We start from the raw sequence: 16,855 nt of genomic DNA on the forward strand, positions 1-16,855 counted from the left end.
GTTTTAGCCACACCTAATGTTTTTGCTATCTCTCTGATGGGTTTGTTGTGTTTTTTCAGCCTAATGATGGCTTGCTTCGCTGATAGTGACAGCACTTTGGATCTCATCTTGAGAGTTGACAGCAACAGATACCAAATGCAAATAGCACACTTGAAATGAGCTCTGGACCTTTTATCTGCTCATTGTAATTGGGATAATGAGGGAATAACACACACCTGGCCATGGATAAGCTGAGAAGACAATTGTCTCATTACTTTTGGTTCCTTAACAAGTGGGAGGCACATATGCAAACGGTTGTAATTCCTACACCGTTCACCTCTCAAATTAAAGCTGACAGTCTGCAGTTAAAGCACATCTTTTTCTTCTTTTTTTTTCAAATCCATTGTGGTGGTGAATAGAGCCAAAAATGTTAGGATTGTGTCGATGTCCCAATATTTATGGACCTGACTGTATATGTATACCGGCCATGTGAATTATAGGGTATAGTATACTCTACACCTGGAGATAGTTTGGGTCAGCCTGAAGTTAAAGGAACATTAGTGTGACCAGAGCACTGAAATTTAGTAAAGATCCTACCCAGACCTGTTAAAATGGGAGGCAGCACCATCCGGGCTGTGAATTCTTCTTGTATAGATTACAGCTATCCCTTCAGTGGCAATAAATTGGTATATCTACCTCAAGGCAAATTATTTTAAGTAAATGTCAACTTATGCCAACTAAACTCTTCACTATGTTATTCTATCTATTTGCACCTAAGGGTGCTGATGTCACGAACATTAAGGACCCTGCCTTCGTTGCACCTAATGCCCAGAACCTTAAGGGCACCTCTGCCGCCACCAGGAAGGAGACTCCCCTCACTGCACGTCAACCCAGGGAGCTACAAAACGGCAATAGAGACTGTGCATTCCTCTTTCCACATTCACACTAACAGCCATGCTCACACATATAAGCTGTGGCTATGCACGCTGCACAGGTCCTGTAGCCTCTTGCCACTCCTCAGTCCCTGTGTCTCCTGGCTAGTGCCATGTAAGGATGTTGTAAAACCCTTAAGACTGCCTCTGACCTTGAAGCTATGTGGGCAGGTAGGTTCTTGGTTGGCCTGGTTTCATCGGGAGGGTTCTTTCTCCTTCTGCTCCCTTGAGTTCATACCAACACCTCCTGCTAATGGATCCCAAGCTTACCCTGGACCAGTATGAAGTTAATGGTACAGTTTTGGTTGCCTCATCGTTGATGTCCATGCGTGCCGTTTGCCAGTGCTGTCAGCTTGGCTTGGTTTCTTACAGATCCCTTGTAGACATTCCAGAGTTAGTTGTTTATCATATTATAATAATTAAGCTCTCGGGAATAAACTGCAATGGGGGTTTACAGTAAATTTTGTACTCGGTGCAGTAGTTATATATGATGTTATAATATTTTATCTGGTTTTAGAGCGAGTCTAGAGTTTGTTTTGTACTAATATGATGGCGGACATTTTATTTCTCCTAATGATTGCTCCCTAGACTAAATGAACCATTATAGCTAATGAAATGTATTTGGGAATATATTTATACTAAAGTAATATTTAAGTATTTTAATTTTCTTAATTCCCGGAGAACTCCTTTAAAGTAAAGCATAGTTGTTTGCAATTCATAGTTTTTTGTAATAATGGAGCCTATTGGTTTTTCATGAAACTGTTGATTGCTTCCTTTTAAACACAATGAGGAATTGAAACAGACAATGTATTGGAAAGTTAGAGAACGTTTCATTTATACAATGGATAAGCATTCTTTACACAAAACCTTGAAGTAAAAGAGATATGCAGTATAATATATATATATATATATATATGTATATAGAGAGAGAGACTTGTGTAGGTCAATACTACTAGACTGAGACTCAAACAGATTCCTGAACTGGTGATACGTCAATCTGTCAAGAGACCATTTATAAAGGACTTACAGACTTTTTACATCACTTAGAAGTTTCTTGGTGTCATGGAGACCTTCTCATTCCTCCTAATCTCCCTTCCCTTAGGGATGTCAGGGCCTTAACCCTTCCCAAGAGCACATGTTTTGTCAGTCAAAAAATAAGGATTCAGGACTGGGAATGGCTAATGAGAGGTGACAGTCCATGGGCCGGAAAAGCTTGGTAATATGCAGTGCCCACCCAGTCTTCACGCAAGTGTAAATATGCCAGGAAATGTGCTTTTAATTTAGGTTGGGGGCGGGGTGAGGACATTTTGTTAGTCGCAGGGTTTTGTTTTTCCCCTGTTGATACAATACCTCAACATGTATAGATTCTTAGGCTCTCGTTCATACATTTTCTAAGCAGAAGGTAAGATCCACCTCTGCAATACAGATCCAGCAGGGGTTCCCGGATAAACAAGGAGGCAGTACGAGGCGCAGTCCGAGGCACTTTAATATTGTGGCTCACTCTTTATTTATTTGACTGTTTCTGAATTCTCTGGTAGGCTTTGGAAGCCTTAGGGAGTTCACATCGCTGCACATAGCTGAGACTCTGGTTCCCACAGAGCTGTTCAAAGACTGACTCACGGCCTGTGTTAATTGTTCTGAAAATTCAGCACTTAAAAGGTGTGGCCAGAGAGGAAAGTCTACTGTACTTATAGGGCATGTTTAGAAATGTTTCGCACATAAATCACATTTTTGTTCCACTCAAGAACACAACACGCCACTTAAAGAGCCACCGTACACGGCTACCTTCTCATGCACTGCTCACAGTCGTCAGTCTCTGAGGACCTGCCAGCAGCATTATGAGGTGTGAAGGATACAGCGGGCTCCGGTTGTCAGGGATGAATTTATGTGTATTGCTCTCATAAGTATAAGGCTGCTGAGGAGCAGAGATGAGGTTGCTCCTTTCATCTTTTCCATCATGTACTGTATAGCTCTAGGTTGAAAAAAAAATCTGCAGTTTAATACTTTTATCGATGATCTTTGGGGCAACGATGCAGAGAGAGTACAAAAGGTCTTCTCCGCCTGCAGCTCTTACAGAACTACATGTTCCACAGCAGCTGAAAAGCAACAGGTTGTATGAGCGTGATCTGATACTGGTAGTTCCACTTTAGCTGGTGGGCCTGCCAAGCCTGAAAAAAAGTCAGTAGGTGTCAAAACATGCCAAGGATTAGCAGATTACTATGTGCTTTTTCATCTCTTAAAGGGGAACTCAGGGAACATCCCTGATATTTCTGTGGAGTACAGCAATGCAGAGGTCTCATTGATAAAAGATTATTTTTTTTCTCTGCATCATGGTATTTTTTTTTTTTTTTTTTTTACAAAAAGGAGTTTTTTTTGTTGCCTCATACTTTTTATATACAGCCCTGTGATGAGTCCCATAATAGTAAATGAGGAAGCATTCGGCAGCTGGGTGGATCATGACAACGTACATTCTGTGCATGTGCTAACATTGTTGTGTTCCAAAAATAGCAGAAATCTCCGTCTTAGGCTACTTTCACACACGTTTGGTGCGAATCCGTCATAATACAACCGTCTGCATCCGTTCAGAATGGATCCGTTTGTATTATCTTTAACATAGCCAAGACGGGTCCGTCTTGAACACCATTGAAAGTCAATGGAGAATAGATCAGTTTTCTATTGTGCCAGACTGTCAGAGAAAACGGATCCTTCCTCATTGACTTACATTGTGTGTCAGAACGGATCAGTTTGGGTCATTTTCGTCAGACGGACACCAAAACGCTGCAATCGGCGTTTTGGTGTCCGCCTCCAAAGCGGAATGGAGGCAAACTGATGCATTCTGAGCGGATCCTTTTCCATTCAGAATGCATTAGGGTAAACTGATCCGTTTTGGGCCGCTTGTGAGAGCCCTGAACGGATCTCACAAACGGAAAGCCAAAACGCCAGTGTGAAAGTAGTTTACAGGAATCTAGCTGCAAAAGGCAGTCCTGACTTAGGCAAAGTAAATAATTTTTTGCCCCATCTTTAGAGTCCTTGAAGTGGTTGTTTCACCACATTGTATTATGATGTGTCCTAAAACTGGTTTGTGGGAAACCGACTTATGGAACCCACAGTGTTTTAGAAAGAGGACAGTTTAGTTCCTGGGCGCTTATAGACAGACTAGGCATGGCCTATGAGGCAATTACCTATTGACGTGAATGGCACTGTGATCTGAGAGCGAGAACAAGGCACAAAATGCATACCTAATATAAACTACTTAATACCAGGTACTGCACTACCGTCTCCACTACTTGTCCTGTATACCTGCCAGAGATTTACCACTGACACGTATCAATATCACAATCAAGATTGGCTTGCTGTTGAATTCTCCTTTGTGGTACTTTCAGCTCCTATTGCAGGCTTGAAGACAGGACTTTTGGTGGATCGGGTATCTTTCTTCCTCAGGAGTACGCAGCGGCCGGTGGTGAAACTTTGTTTTGGTAAGTTTAAAAGCATCAGGGTGATTCCCTAACGAAGGACAACGCATTGTCCGAAACCCGTTGGTTTTTAGCACCTAGTGATCCATAGCTCAGATAGGTCGCTATCTTCACGTGAGCACGAGCTTTCAAACTTACCAACACGGAGTTTCGCCACCAGCCGTGGCATACTCATGAGGAAGAAAGATCCACCAAAAATCCTGTCTTCAACCCTGCAATAGGAGCTGAAAGTACCACACAGGAGATTTCATTAGCAAGGTAATCTTGATTGTAATATTGATACGTGTCAGTCGTAAATCTCTGGCGGGTATAAAGGACAAGTAGTGGAGAAGTTAGTGCATAGTACCTTGTGTTATGTATAGTAGTTTATATTGTGTATTTGTCAGCAATAGGTGTTGCTGTACTGCTGCGGTACTGCAGCATAGTCATTAGGGAGGATAAGCGCCAGTGGAAGAGTATATAATTTACAAAATGCATACCTCCAGGGAACACCCTTTTATCCCCCTCAAGCATACCTCCAGAGAACACCTTTTTATGCCCCCCAAGCATACCTTGAGGGAACACCCTTTTATCCCCCTCAAGCATACCTCCAGAGAGCACATTTTTATGCCCCCCAAGCATACCTTGAGGGAACACCCTTTTATCCCCCTCAAGCATACCTCCAGAGAACACCTTTTTATGCCCCCCAAGCATACCTTGAGGGAACAACCTTTTATCCCCCTCAAGCATACCTCCAGAGAACACCTTTTTATGCCCCCCAAGCATACCTTGAGGGAACACCCTTTTATGCTCCTCAAGCATGCCTCCAGGGAACACCTTTTTATTTTTTATGCCCCCCCAAGCATTCCTCCAGAAAACACCCTTTTATACCCCCCAAGCATACCTCCAGGGAACACATTTTTATACCCCCCAAGCATACCTTGAGGGAACACCCTTTTATCCCCCTCAAGCATACCTCCAGAGAACACCTTTTTATGCCCCCCAAGCATACCTTGAGGGAACAACCTTTTATCCCCCTCAAGCATACCTCCAGAGAACACCTTTTTATGCCCCCCAAGCATACCTTGAGGGAACACCCTTTTATGCTCCTCAAGCATGCCTCCAGGGAACACCTTTTTATGCCCCCCCCCCCCCCAGCCCAAGCATACCTCCTGGGCACACCCTTTTATGCCCCTCAAGCATACCTCCAGGGAAACATAAAAACATCAGAGTTCACTTATATTGACTTGTACAGTACCTTTTCCCTTCAATGCTTGGCTGTTTTTGCTACAGACATCTCCTTTTACCTAATTCATGAAATAACATGAAGTTATAATTGTCTGCCATATTACAGATACAGTGAAGCTGCAGCTCTGTCATGGTCACTGTTTCCATGAGCCTATTCACTCGCATAAAATGGTTTTTCCAGCAGAATAAAATGTTATAAGAGGCAGGATAGGTTAAAAAAAAATAGCATTACTAAACTAACCAGTCTTTGGCTGCTGCCATTTCAGTGCTTACTGGGTTCCTAGCTCAACTCATAGGAAATAGCAGGAGATGCCTACTTAGCTATTTACATGCCCGTTATATAAAAAAAAAAAAAAATTAGCCCCATCGGAAAACCCTTTAGGCTAAATGCACACAATCAGGATTGTGTGCAGATTTTCCCTTTGGATTTGCTTTTGGAAAATCTGCACCGTAAGATAAAATCTGCACCGCACATAAATCCTGAACGTGTGCATTTACCCTTAAAGTCACTACGGTTTCCCCTTCTCTTTTACGCTGAAGAGACTGTCTGCTTATGAGTACTGAGGCTGCTGTAATCACCGGATTTTACTTGCTAGCAAGTTCCCACTTGCAGACAGGCAGCGTGTAATTTCCTGTTTGGGTAAAATATTCTAATTATTTTAGCTCTGTCATTTTTTGTGTAATTATTCTTTATGGGTTATGTTTAGGATGTTTCATGGTAACAAAAACTGCAGCCAGTGAGTCTACTTATTATATACACACACAGTGTCCATGGCCCACCGGAGAAAATGGTATGTGAGCCATGAAAATAGTTTATAGTCTTTCACTTGTAATGAAGTACACATTAGGATGCATTGATGTTTTCTTGATGAGATGGTGTTGGATCCCTTTTCCTACTGGACCCCTGTGGTATGTCCACTTTTGATCTTAATCCAAGGTCAGTACCAATAGAAACTGGCTTCTGCTAGAGTTAAGGGGGCACTGTTTTATTAGGGCATCTTCATTGTCAGAGCTTGGGTCCACCTGAGGATACTGTGGTGTACCAGTCTGACTGTACACACACACATTTTTATCTTAAATAATTGTAAGTAATAGTCTAAAATATTAAGGGGGTTGTGCCAGCATTAAGTGTTATTTTAATATAAATCAGCTTAAAAAATTAATTACTTTTGTAATTTACTCTCTGGTACAAGGATACTCCAGCTGTGAGATATATTCTTAACTACATTATAATGGCACCCCCTAGTGTTTAGTCAGTATATTAATGTGCACGTCAACCTACTAAGCTGCATTAATATGGTCGCACATGCTCAGTTTCATCCTTTTACTGCCAACAGCCATATCTTCTTTTAGAAGCTGTGACACTTACAGGAAGAGAGCTGCAGTAGAAAGGACAACCCCCAAAGCTATGATAGGGAGAGAATTGCTGCAGAAAGGACACGGCCCTTAACCTGCCAGCCTGAAGGTAACTGGAGCAATGAATGGGGCAGCTCTGTGTCCATGTGAGGTGCAGGGCTGGTTCTAACTAGGGATCGACCGATTATCGGAAGTACCGATATTATCGGGCGATATTCAGGATTTTGTACATTATTGGCATCTAACCTTGCCGATATACCGATAATGCGCATAAAGTGAATACTATTGAGCGCTTCCATTATGGAAGCGCGCACTAGTATGCTTTGGGTGCCGGGAGCGGGGAAGAAGCGCGGCAAGCGCTTCTGATATTCACCCTCCCTGGTCTTCTTTGATGGGGCCCACACTGCACTGCACTGTCCTGACCCCGTACAGCATCAGGACGTAGTGCGCGCACTATGACCTGACGCTGCACGCTGTCAGGTGACAGTGCAGCGCGGGCCAAAGAACACAGGGGAGCGAGACACCGGACCCAGAAATGAAGAGGAGCCACAGCGCAGGAGAGGTGAGGAGTTTTTTATTTTATTAATCTGAGATCTGATAGGGGTTAATAAAGGTCTGATAGGGGTTAATAAATGGCTGATCTGAGGTCAGATAGGGGTTAATAAAGTCAGTGAGGAGGAGGGGATGGTATGGAAATTGGCATTTGGCACCAGTATATTATTTATAAATTATAAATTGACTAGCAACTAAGGGCTTTATTAATTTATAATTTACATTTAGAATATACTAGTGCCAAATGCAAATTTCCACCACCGCAGTGACTACCAACTAATATAATATATATTATGAGATATAAAATATCGGTATAAATTATCGGCTGTCGGCCTGAAAGTTCACAGATTATCATTATCTGCTCTAAAAAAAATCAATATCGGTCGATCCCTAGTTCTAACCATGTTAGAATAAGAACTCCCGCAAAAAATGTTATTCCCTGACCTGCTAGAAAGGTACATGATGTAATCTGTAGTGAAGGTAATCTTACCAGTGTCTATATTTGCGAGACTTTCCAAATAACACGGCATCTTGTGTGTGGACAGCAAGTTAGTTTCTCTGTGTATTCCTATGGGAGCCTCAATGTCGGTCTCATAGGAATGAATAGAGACGTAACTGACTTCCTGTCCTGTGTCAGCTGGAGATCAGAGTGCTGGTCACATGACATAGCTGAGGATCAGAAGTGAGGTTATAACTGGTCACAAATGCAGTCACCGATGAAAACATTATATTCACAGTTTATATAATGTACCTTTCTAACAGGTCAGAGAATAAACATATTTTTGCGGGAGTTCTTTTTTAAGGCTTAACCCCTTTAAAAGGTTTGATGTGCGGAACGTCTGAAGTATAATGAGATCATTAGACTGATAATCGGATTACTATATTATAGTGTGTTTAGCAGAGACTGTAAACTCTTATGTTTTTTCAAACCTGTTTCCTCGAGGCAACATAGCAAAGTGTTTCCAGGAAGACCGTTTACTAATTAAAGGAAAGGACCTATTTACACCCGTAATTATTTGTATATATACTGTAACCATAGATCCTACAACAGTGGAAGCTTTGCCAGTACTTAGGACTACATAAGGTTGGGCTGTCATTTAAAGAGGAGGGAGTAAATTTACTGCAGTGTTGTAATGAACCTGAGGTGAGGGGCATGTCATACAAGTGTCAGAAGTGGTTATTGGGTTACATAAGTGTGTCTGGGGGTCGCCATACAGATACTTTAACCACTTAATGACCAGATCACTTTCTTTCTGCCCACACACAATGTTTTGTCTTGATACAAACACATTTTATGTCATTTGAGCGATGTAAAATAAATTATATACATATATTTGCAAACTTAACAGTCTTTACGTCTTTAGTGACAATTTGATTGCTTTAGCCAAAGAGGAGTCTGTTGCAATGGTTTGAAAAATTATCCGAACATAATCCAACAACTCCTTAATTGTTGTCACCACAATCTACATAGGACAGAGCAAAAATACATTAACAATGACTTAGAGAAAAAGGCAATCTGTCTGTTTGTGCTGCAGCTTAAATAGGACCCGGCTGTTTTAGCAAATTATTGTCTTCCTCCTGAAAGAACAATTTTGGATCATCTTTTGCTAAAACTCTGCATTGGTCCATTCCTGTTATTCTTCTGACTGCCATACTCTATCAGGACACACGCCTTTGATAAGTGGAATAGAAATGTATAGTTGACAGCGTATTTATAAATATTCTGGAGGAATAACAGAGGAACAGCGCAGTGAAAATTTATGAGAAAAGATGCTCCAAAATTGTTGTTTCATGGGGAGCACACTTACTAAGTCAGTAGAGCTGTCGGGCCCCCTGTCTGTAACCCCTGCCAGGCCCAATGATAGCTGATCACTGACAGCAGTGCAGGTTTTAGTAGGGCCGCTGTAATGCCTGTTAGGAGATATCTCAAGTATCTCATCTGTGTAATTTACATACACGGGCAGTAATATATTGGAATGCACAGATAATCTGATAAAGTATAGCTAAAAGGAAAGGATCAAAACTTAAAATGGTTGTCCAACCTTTATGACTTGTCATTTTTTTTACTAGCGGCGTGTTGTACCTGTTAAATAAATAAATAAATAAATACTCCCCTGCTCCAGACCGCGCTCTATTCAGCGATCTTCTTGTCCCCGGCCTGTAAACTTTCAGGCGGACTGACTCACATTGTCGCTGCAGCCAGTGACTGGCCTCATCGGTGACATGTCAACTCCATCTCCTTCTTCATGGACAGGTCCAGGAGTGATAATTATATAGAAACTTGGCCCTATCCATCAAAAAGGAAAGGAAAAGGCTGGCAGGAAGAGCAGGGGTGCACAGAGTGTCTCGGGTCCGCCCTCAGTGCACTTAGTTGCTCATTTGAATTAAAAGTACTTTTTCTCCAGAATAAAGCAGCGGTTCGCTAAGTGAAAGGTATCATTACATTCAGCTGAGCTAGCCCTACAGGACATTGTGCCCGGGTTATCAGGGAATTTCCTGGTGACAGACTTCCTTTACGGTCTTTGTGAAGAAAACAATATATACTTAAAAATCAGTGCCTGCAATCATTCATCCCCACACAGATTATGTTTTGCCAGCAGCAGAAGTGCGTTATGTGATCACCCAACAAACGAGTATTTGCACGTTCACCTGTACATAGGGCAGTTATAAGTAATGAGCATTTGTACAACAGTTGTTGCCGTTAGTGGGGACCGATCCTCCTCCAGAGAGGCTAAAATAAATGGGTAAATGTCTGCAGGGAGTGCAATTGAAAAAGAAAGCCTAGCCATGACTCTGATGGTCACCAGTAATCTCACATATTTTACCGTTAGTCTAGAAAAAAACAGACAATTCTAGAACTACAGGACATATGTGTCGTATCTGCCTTAATACCGCTAAATCTCAAGCCGGGCCCAGGCTTAAAGGGGTTATCCAAGAGTATAAAGTGTCCCCCAATGTGCCAGGCCACCCACATGGAATATACTTACCCCACTCCCCGCGGCGCTCCTGGTCCCCGCACCGCCGCTGCTGCTTCTCCCCGTGCTTGGCTGAAAACATCCGGTGTCGGGGGGAGCAGGCAGGGACAGGGATGAACCTCCCTAGCCTCACCTGCGATGCTAGGGAGGCTCATCCCTGTCCCTGCCTCCCATTGGCTGCTCCCCTCCGACACCAGATGTTTTCATCCGTGTACAGGGAGAAGCAGCGGCTTTAAATAAGTTTTTCAGAAACAGCACACCGATGTAGTTTGTAATTCAACCTTTATTTACCAGTGGTACATTCTCAAGTTATTTTATGACATTTATTGCTGTCTGCAACGTTTCGGGCCCATTTGGTGCCCTTTGTCAAGCTGGATGGCCGGTCTGTGTTTCCACGGCGTGCGGCGGTGCGGAGAAGCAGCGGCGGTGCGGGGACCAGGAGTGCCGCGGGGAGCGGCGTAAGTATATTCCATGTGGTTGCCTGGCACATGGGGGGACAATTTATACTTTTGGATAACCCCTTTAAAGTCTGATTCTGTACATAGAGCAAAGACAAATTACAGTATCTGTGCTGTGTACTTGGTGGACATTCCTTGTAGATGTTGTATAGTCCAGGTGTTATGTAAAGAAACTAAGCAGAGGTAAAAGATTGTGGCCCTCCTCCCCCTTTATTACCGCAGGGACTGAGGAGCTTTTTTTCCTGTCCAGTAAAGAAGTGTGGAGCAAGCTAACAGAACGAATGCAACACAGAAATCTGTGATGTAGCCAGTGGCTGGTAAAACGAGATGCTTCGTACTTGGTATTTTTTGCTCTCCAGTAACGCTCTCTTTTAGAATGGACAAAATGAAATCTCCTGCGGTCCATGGAGGAAGTGTAGCCAACAACCACAAACCATGCTCATCCAAATGTTAGCCTTATGTTTTAACTGTACCTTTGCCGATGCCGAGTGAAACCTTGAACTGAAAAAGATTGACTGATATATTTACTTAAAGCAGGAATGTAGCATCTCTTAGTCCGAAGACCACACTGTCAGATCGTACTGGTTAAAGGAGCTATATGAGATTTTTTTTGTACAATGTATACGGATTTAGGGGGTCAGTTATCAAAAAGAAATACGGCTAAATTAGGCATATTTCTGATGCAATATTCTTTGCGCTGCAATCTGCGACTTATCCCCGATCACGGCAGGTCTCATTTACCATTTTCTACGCCTGTTTTAGGCATAGAAAATGGTCTAAATGTAAGACCGCAAGGACGCTGTCTTACATTTAGAAGCGGAGGTGTATCCACCCAAGTTATGTAGAGGTTGGCGCCTCTTCATAACTCCGGCGGATCCACCACCAGTGCAGAGCTTTATTAAGACTGTTCTGGAGCTTAGGATTTTTTCACATTTACGTAAAGACTTTTAAGCAGGCTGTTCCAGCATGTTTGCCGTGCTGTGGCCGCATCTCCGACCTGTCCTCATTATAGTGAATGGGGCCTGAGAGGACTTCCAGCAGCACACGTGTACAAGCATTAGTCCGGATCCGGCAGGCTGTACCTTTGCTGGAACAGCCCACCGGACATTCCTAACGCTAATGTGTTAAAGAAGCCTAAGCATTAAAAATATTCTAAGAAATAAAAATTTTAAATGCTCTTCCTTCCCACTGCTGCATAGAACAGCATCTTGTATGGCTTTTTAAAAAAAAAAAAAACTGTCCACCAGTCATCCTCATCAAGAAACTATAAAACATATGGGAAAAAAAGGCTGAAATCTCGTGCAACAAATACAAAAATGTGGTTTCAGCATAAAAAGCTTACATTTGTTAGCGCTTCTCTGCACATCAGATTTTTGAAAAACTTCCTGTTTCTTAAAGGAACACTGTGTGTTTACAAACTTTACCTTTCCCTCCATTAAGTTCTCTCAACCCAAACATGGAAGCACAGAAAGAGTAGACCTTGAAAATCTTTACATATTTTGTATAAAACACCTAATATCACAAATTGCTATCCTACTAAACAAAATAGATATGGAAACAAGAGAAAAACTGCAGAATTTTACTTTAGACTTGAATGGAGAAAATGTATCATATAAAATAAGTACAAGACTATTAAATTGGATATTAGAAGTCACCTCTTTTGCTGTTGGGTTATTTGCCCATGGACCTCTTAGCTGTGTAATCTAGCACATGATACTTTAAAACTCACCCTTTCATAAACCTGGCATTTTTTGCATCGGGCCGCTTATTACCTCATCAGCACAAGTCACGGTTTGAATAGAGTCCATCCTTCTCCAGTTTTGAACAATGCAACAAGCAACATCTGTTAGTCTTGGATGCAATGAGCTGAACTTTCATCTTGTAACATAGAGTTTCCTGGGTCGGCTTCCAAAGCAATGTCTAATTTTATTACTGTTTTCTTATCTTTTCAATTTCATAGAAAGAGTCCTCCAGCGGAAGGTCCGAATATTTTGCTGAGCGCAGTGAATGTCAAATAAACAACATATTATCCGTCATGCTGAAGAAGCAAGCTGTGCTGAAAAACATGTAAGGCTCTCCTCCAAGGTGACGATATCATGAGGTGATGGTGATGTCTGAATTTGGGCCTTCCGTAGTTATGGTTGCCAGGCAAATCTGCATGGAATTGATGTTAAGCTGCATTGTGTCATGTAAAGGAACTAGATGGGGACAGCTGTTTTTGGGTGATGTCATGATTCCCCCCCCCCCCCCCCCCATCACGTCTTGACGCCACTCATTTGCATAGCGCATAGCTCCTCTTTCAGGATATGTAAGAGCTTGGCATGTGACAAACTCACTTGATAACCTGGATTGATGAAGCAATGATCTAGGCCTCTAGAGGCTTCTTCTTCATTCCTATATACGTTGTAAATTATGGCACTGGCTCGAATTGTATTGAGTAATTTCATTAAGTGCCTTGGGATGCATTCCTTAAAAAGCCCCATTTATGCTATAATATTTTATTCAGCCTCCACTGAAACTCGATCCTCGTATGCAATATTGACCTTAACATCTGTAACAAATTTAGTGAGCACATTGTGAACTTCTCCACAGCCAAGTGACTAAACATGTATATATATGTATATCCGTGCATGTTGAGCGAAAAAGAGAGGATAAAGTATGATAGCATTCCCTCCCTGCAAACAATGTTTCTTGTCATGGTGATATCTGTATGGCAGCTTTGTTACTCTACAGGACGGATGTTTTGTGAGCCTATTAAACTGGTAATGAATTATATGAGCAGTGAGAAGAACAAGCCTTGTTTTCTAAATTACAGAGTAAAGAAGACAAAAGCAACGAAAGATTCCAGTCTCGAATCCGGTAGGGACTGTAAAGCGTGCCCTCGCCTTGGGCTAGCGGACTCTGACAAAGGAAGCAAGATTAATACACAATCTGAACCACAGTGTAGGAGTCTGGATCAAGCAGAAGATTGCGTAAATACCAGGCAGGACAACTTGGAGCTTCCTGATGCTAAAGTGGAAAATGATGTTAATAGCAGACAGCCCTGCAGGACTAGCAGCCAGCACAAACCCCAATCTGCAGAGTGGTTACAGGCACAGGACCCGACCAATGCTCTTTCCTGGATCTGTGAGTCAGCGCTGCCAGTAGAAAAACAAACTCCGCGAACAAGTATTATGCAACAGAAGAGGAGACGACACAGCTCAGAAGGGAACTCTACATTCAGCTGTAAGAAAGCAGACTTAAGGGATGATACATTCATAAGGCCAACTGAAAAGCCGGTAGAGCCTTTATCTTCAAGGAGCCTTAACCTGCAGACCTCCTCCGCAGGTGATCCAGGAGCATCAGTGGAACAGACAGCAGTCCCAGTTAAACATTATGCTGTCTCTGGTGACAACAAGTCATTAAACAGCACACGTGAAGAGAAGAACCATGACAAAGGCAGAAAACCTTCAGATGGCCAGACTAGAAAATTAAAACTTCAGAGGCCAAAAAAGTTGCATTGATTGTGTTTTACATTCATGAGTGGAACTTTATAGTGGTTCTGTACTTAGAAAATTGAGTCCTGGTGGCTCCAGCTATAAAAAAAAAAAAGCCACCGGTGCTGGTTCCACCTCGTATTACCTATGTTATAGAATGGGAGCAAAAGTACTGTATGTTAGAGAGTTGCACCCTGTCCTAGTTATCCTCTTAATTATCACAGCAAGGCAGTCATCGACATCAATGAGCATTTCCCTTAAAGGCTATATCCACATTTGCAACCAATTTTTTATTTTTATGGTCCTAAGAAATGATTGATTGAAACAATTTTGTAGTGGATCGTAAAGGGAATCTGCCACCACAAGTTTGGACTATTCTCTATAGTGTTGAGGAAAGCGAGCTTCGGATTTTTCATCCGAAGTCGCTTCATTCAAAATGTCGGAATAATACTGTACAGAGATCAGTCTCCGGACAGTATTAAAATGTATGGGCTCTGATGAGCCGAAGTTAGTCATTTACGAGGTCGACTTCGCTAGTTGATTTTTAAAGTGGAAAACCACTTTAAAACTTGAAACCGAACTCTGCTTTAGTTCCAAACCAAGGCCGAGATCGGTTTCAAGTTTTAAAGTGGTTTTCCGCTTTAAACATCAACTGTCAAAGTTATTCAGCGAAGTCACTTGCGACTTTGCGAATAACTAACTTCGGCTCATCATTATATTATAATACTGTACGGAGACTGATCTCTGTACAGAATCATTCTGAAGTTTTTAACGAAGCGACTTAGGATGAAGCATCTCAAGCTCACGTTGCTCAACACTAATTATCTACTGTAATACATGAGATGTACTGCAGACAAGGAGTCCAGATTGCCATTTTTATTTTCTTACTGCCCCACATTCCCACTCTGCCAGCACTCAAAGCTGTGCTAAAATATTCAGTCTGGACTGCTGTGCTGTTCTAACATAATGGAGAAGACTCCTGTACGCATGCACAGCAGTCCGGACAGTGTATTTCAGAGACGTTTTTAACCCTGACAATGGGGGAACAGGGGCAGTAGGACAATCAAAAATAGTGATCTGGACTCTTTATCTGCACTATTACTTATGTATTACTGCAGATAATAGTCCAAGATTGTGGTGACGGATTCCCTTTAAAACTCTCCTACTGTTTTTGCTTCTACTGCTCCCATCTTATAATGCTAGTCATATCGCGTTTTCTTCCATTTGTCCTTTCCTATGTGCTAATTTACATTTTGGTATGGTGGTTTAGTCAGACGTCGGAGACAGTTAGAAGGCAATATGACTTGAAGGATCAAACTTGATGGATCTTGAAATTTTATGTTTTACCACATAGTCACTGTAGAAACACAATGGTTTATTTAAGACCAAGTGGCTTCAATGTATTTGCACTGAAACAATTCAAAAATTGTTTGCAAAGGTGGACATAGCTTTTAAAGTACTTGAGTTGTCCTCAGCATCAGCGGCAGATGATCAGTGAGGTGATGTTTTTTATTTTTATTTAGAATCCATTGCTTTAAAAATAAAATTCCCCTTTAAAATCCCTCTTAGAGCTGTTCACATGGAATTTTTTGCCAGCTGAATTTGCCGCAGATTCCATGCCATAAATCGTTAGACGGCCACACAGAGATCGCCTCCCGTTGTTTTCAATGAGAGGCCAAATTCAGCAGATAAAAACTTCACCGTGGTGGACCCCTTAGACTCGAGCAGGATTAGCTGTCATTATTTTAGTCCCTGATAGCCAATGTCTGATCGGTAGCTTCATGATTTTGATTATGTCCTACTTCTTTGTGAATTACTGTTCCACCACAGCTGCAAAGTTTACCGGTGGTTTTGGATAGTCAAACATGGCGCGGTGCATAACGCATCCCTCTGCCTCAGTCTTACTGTATAGTGCATTTGAAGTTTAATGTTTTATTACTGTTTTTAATAAAGAGTTGTTCCATCTATGTTCATTCATTCAATACATAATATATTGGTGTGTGTGTGTGTCTATACTGTATTTGTACAAATTTGCTGCTTAAAATTTAGTGCTTGTTTACTTATTTATTTTTATTTTTTTTAGTTTTTTTTTTTACAAAAAGCAGCCAAATGGGTCTAACATCCAAGTTTTCTCTGTGCTGATTGTCTGCATGGCTCATGCTGAACATAAACGGCGAAACGGCATCCAAGAACAAATATTGCTAAGCAGTCTCTATGTTAACTGCAGTCTGCGATTGCTCACTTTCTGTACAGATGAAGGCTCCATGTGGTTTGCCTAATGGCACAGTACACTATGAAATTACCTCAAAGCACTGAAGGTTGCTACTTCCGTATAAAATACATTAGTAATTGGTACACACCATGCTAGAGCTCACAGTTTCTTATATATATAATGGAAAAAAATCGGACTGCACTCCAAACGGTTTC

The 16,855-nt window shown here is 41.9% G+C and overlaps 1 protein-coding gene across 3 annotated transcripts in view; it reads left to right on the plus strand.

The window, feature by feature from the left end:
* Positions 1 to 16,412, plus strand: part of LOC122934452 (SLX4 interacting protein) — a 200,349-nt gene extending 183,937 nt beyond the window's left edge. For all 3 annotated transcript variants that reach the window (XM_044289923.1, XM_044289926.1, XM_044289924.1), the window contains 2 exons: positions 12,913 to 13,019; positions 13,768 to 16,412. In XM_044289923.1, the coding sequence (XP_044145858.1) occupies positions 12,913 to 13,019; positions 13,768 to 14,455 (795 nt within the window). In that variant the 3' untranslated portion in view covers positions 14,456 to 16,412. The remainder of the gene's footprint in view (positions 1 to 12,912; positions 13,020 to 13,767) is intronic.
* Positions 16,413 to 16,855: the final 443 nt, after the last annotated feature.

This window comes from Bufo gargarizans, chromosome 4 (genome assembly GCF_014858855.1).
Source record: "Bufo gargarizans isolate SCDJY-AF-19 chromosome 4, ASM1485885v1, whole genome shotgun sequence".
NCBI classification, from domain to species: domain Eukaryota; kingdom Metazoa; phylum Chordata; class Amphibia; order Anura; family Bufonidae; genus Bufo; species Bufo gargarizans.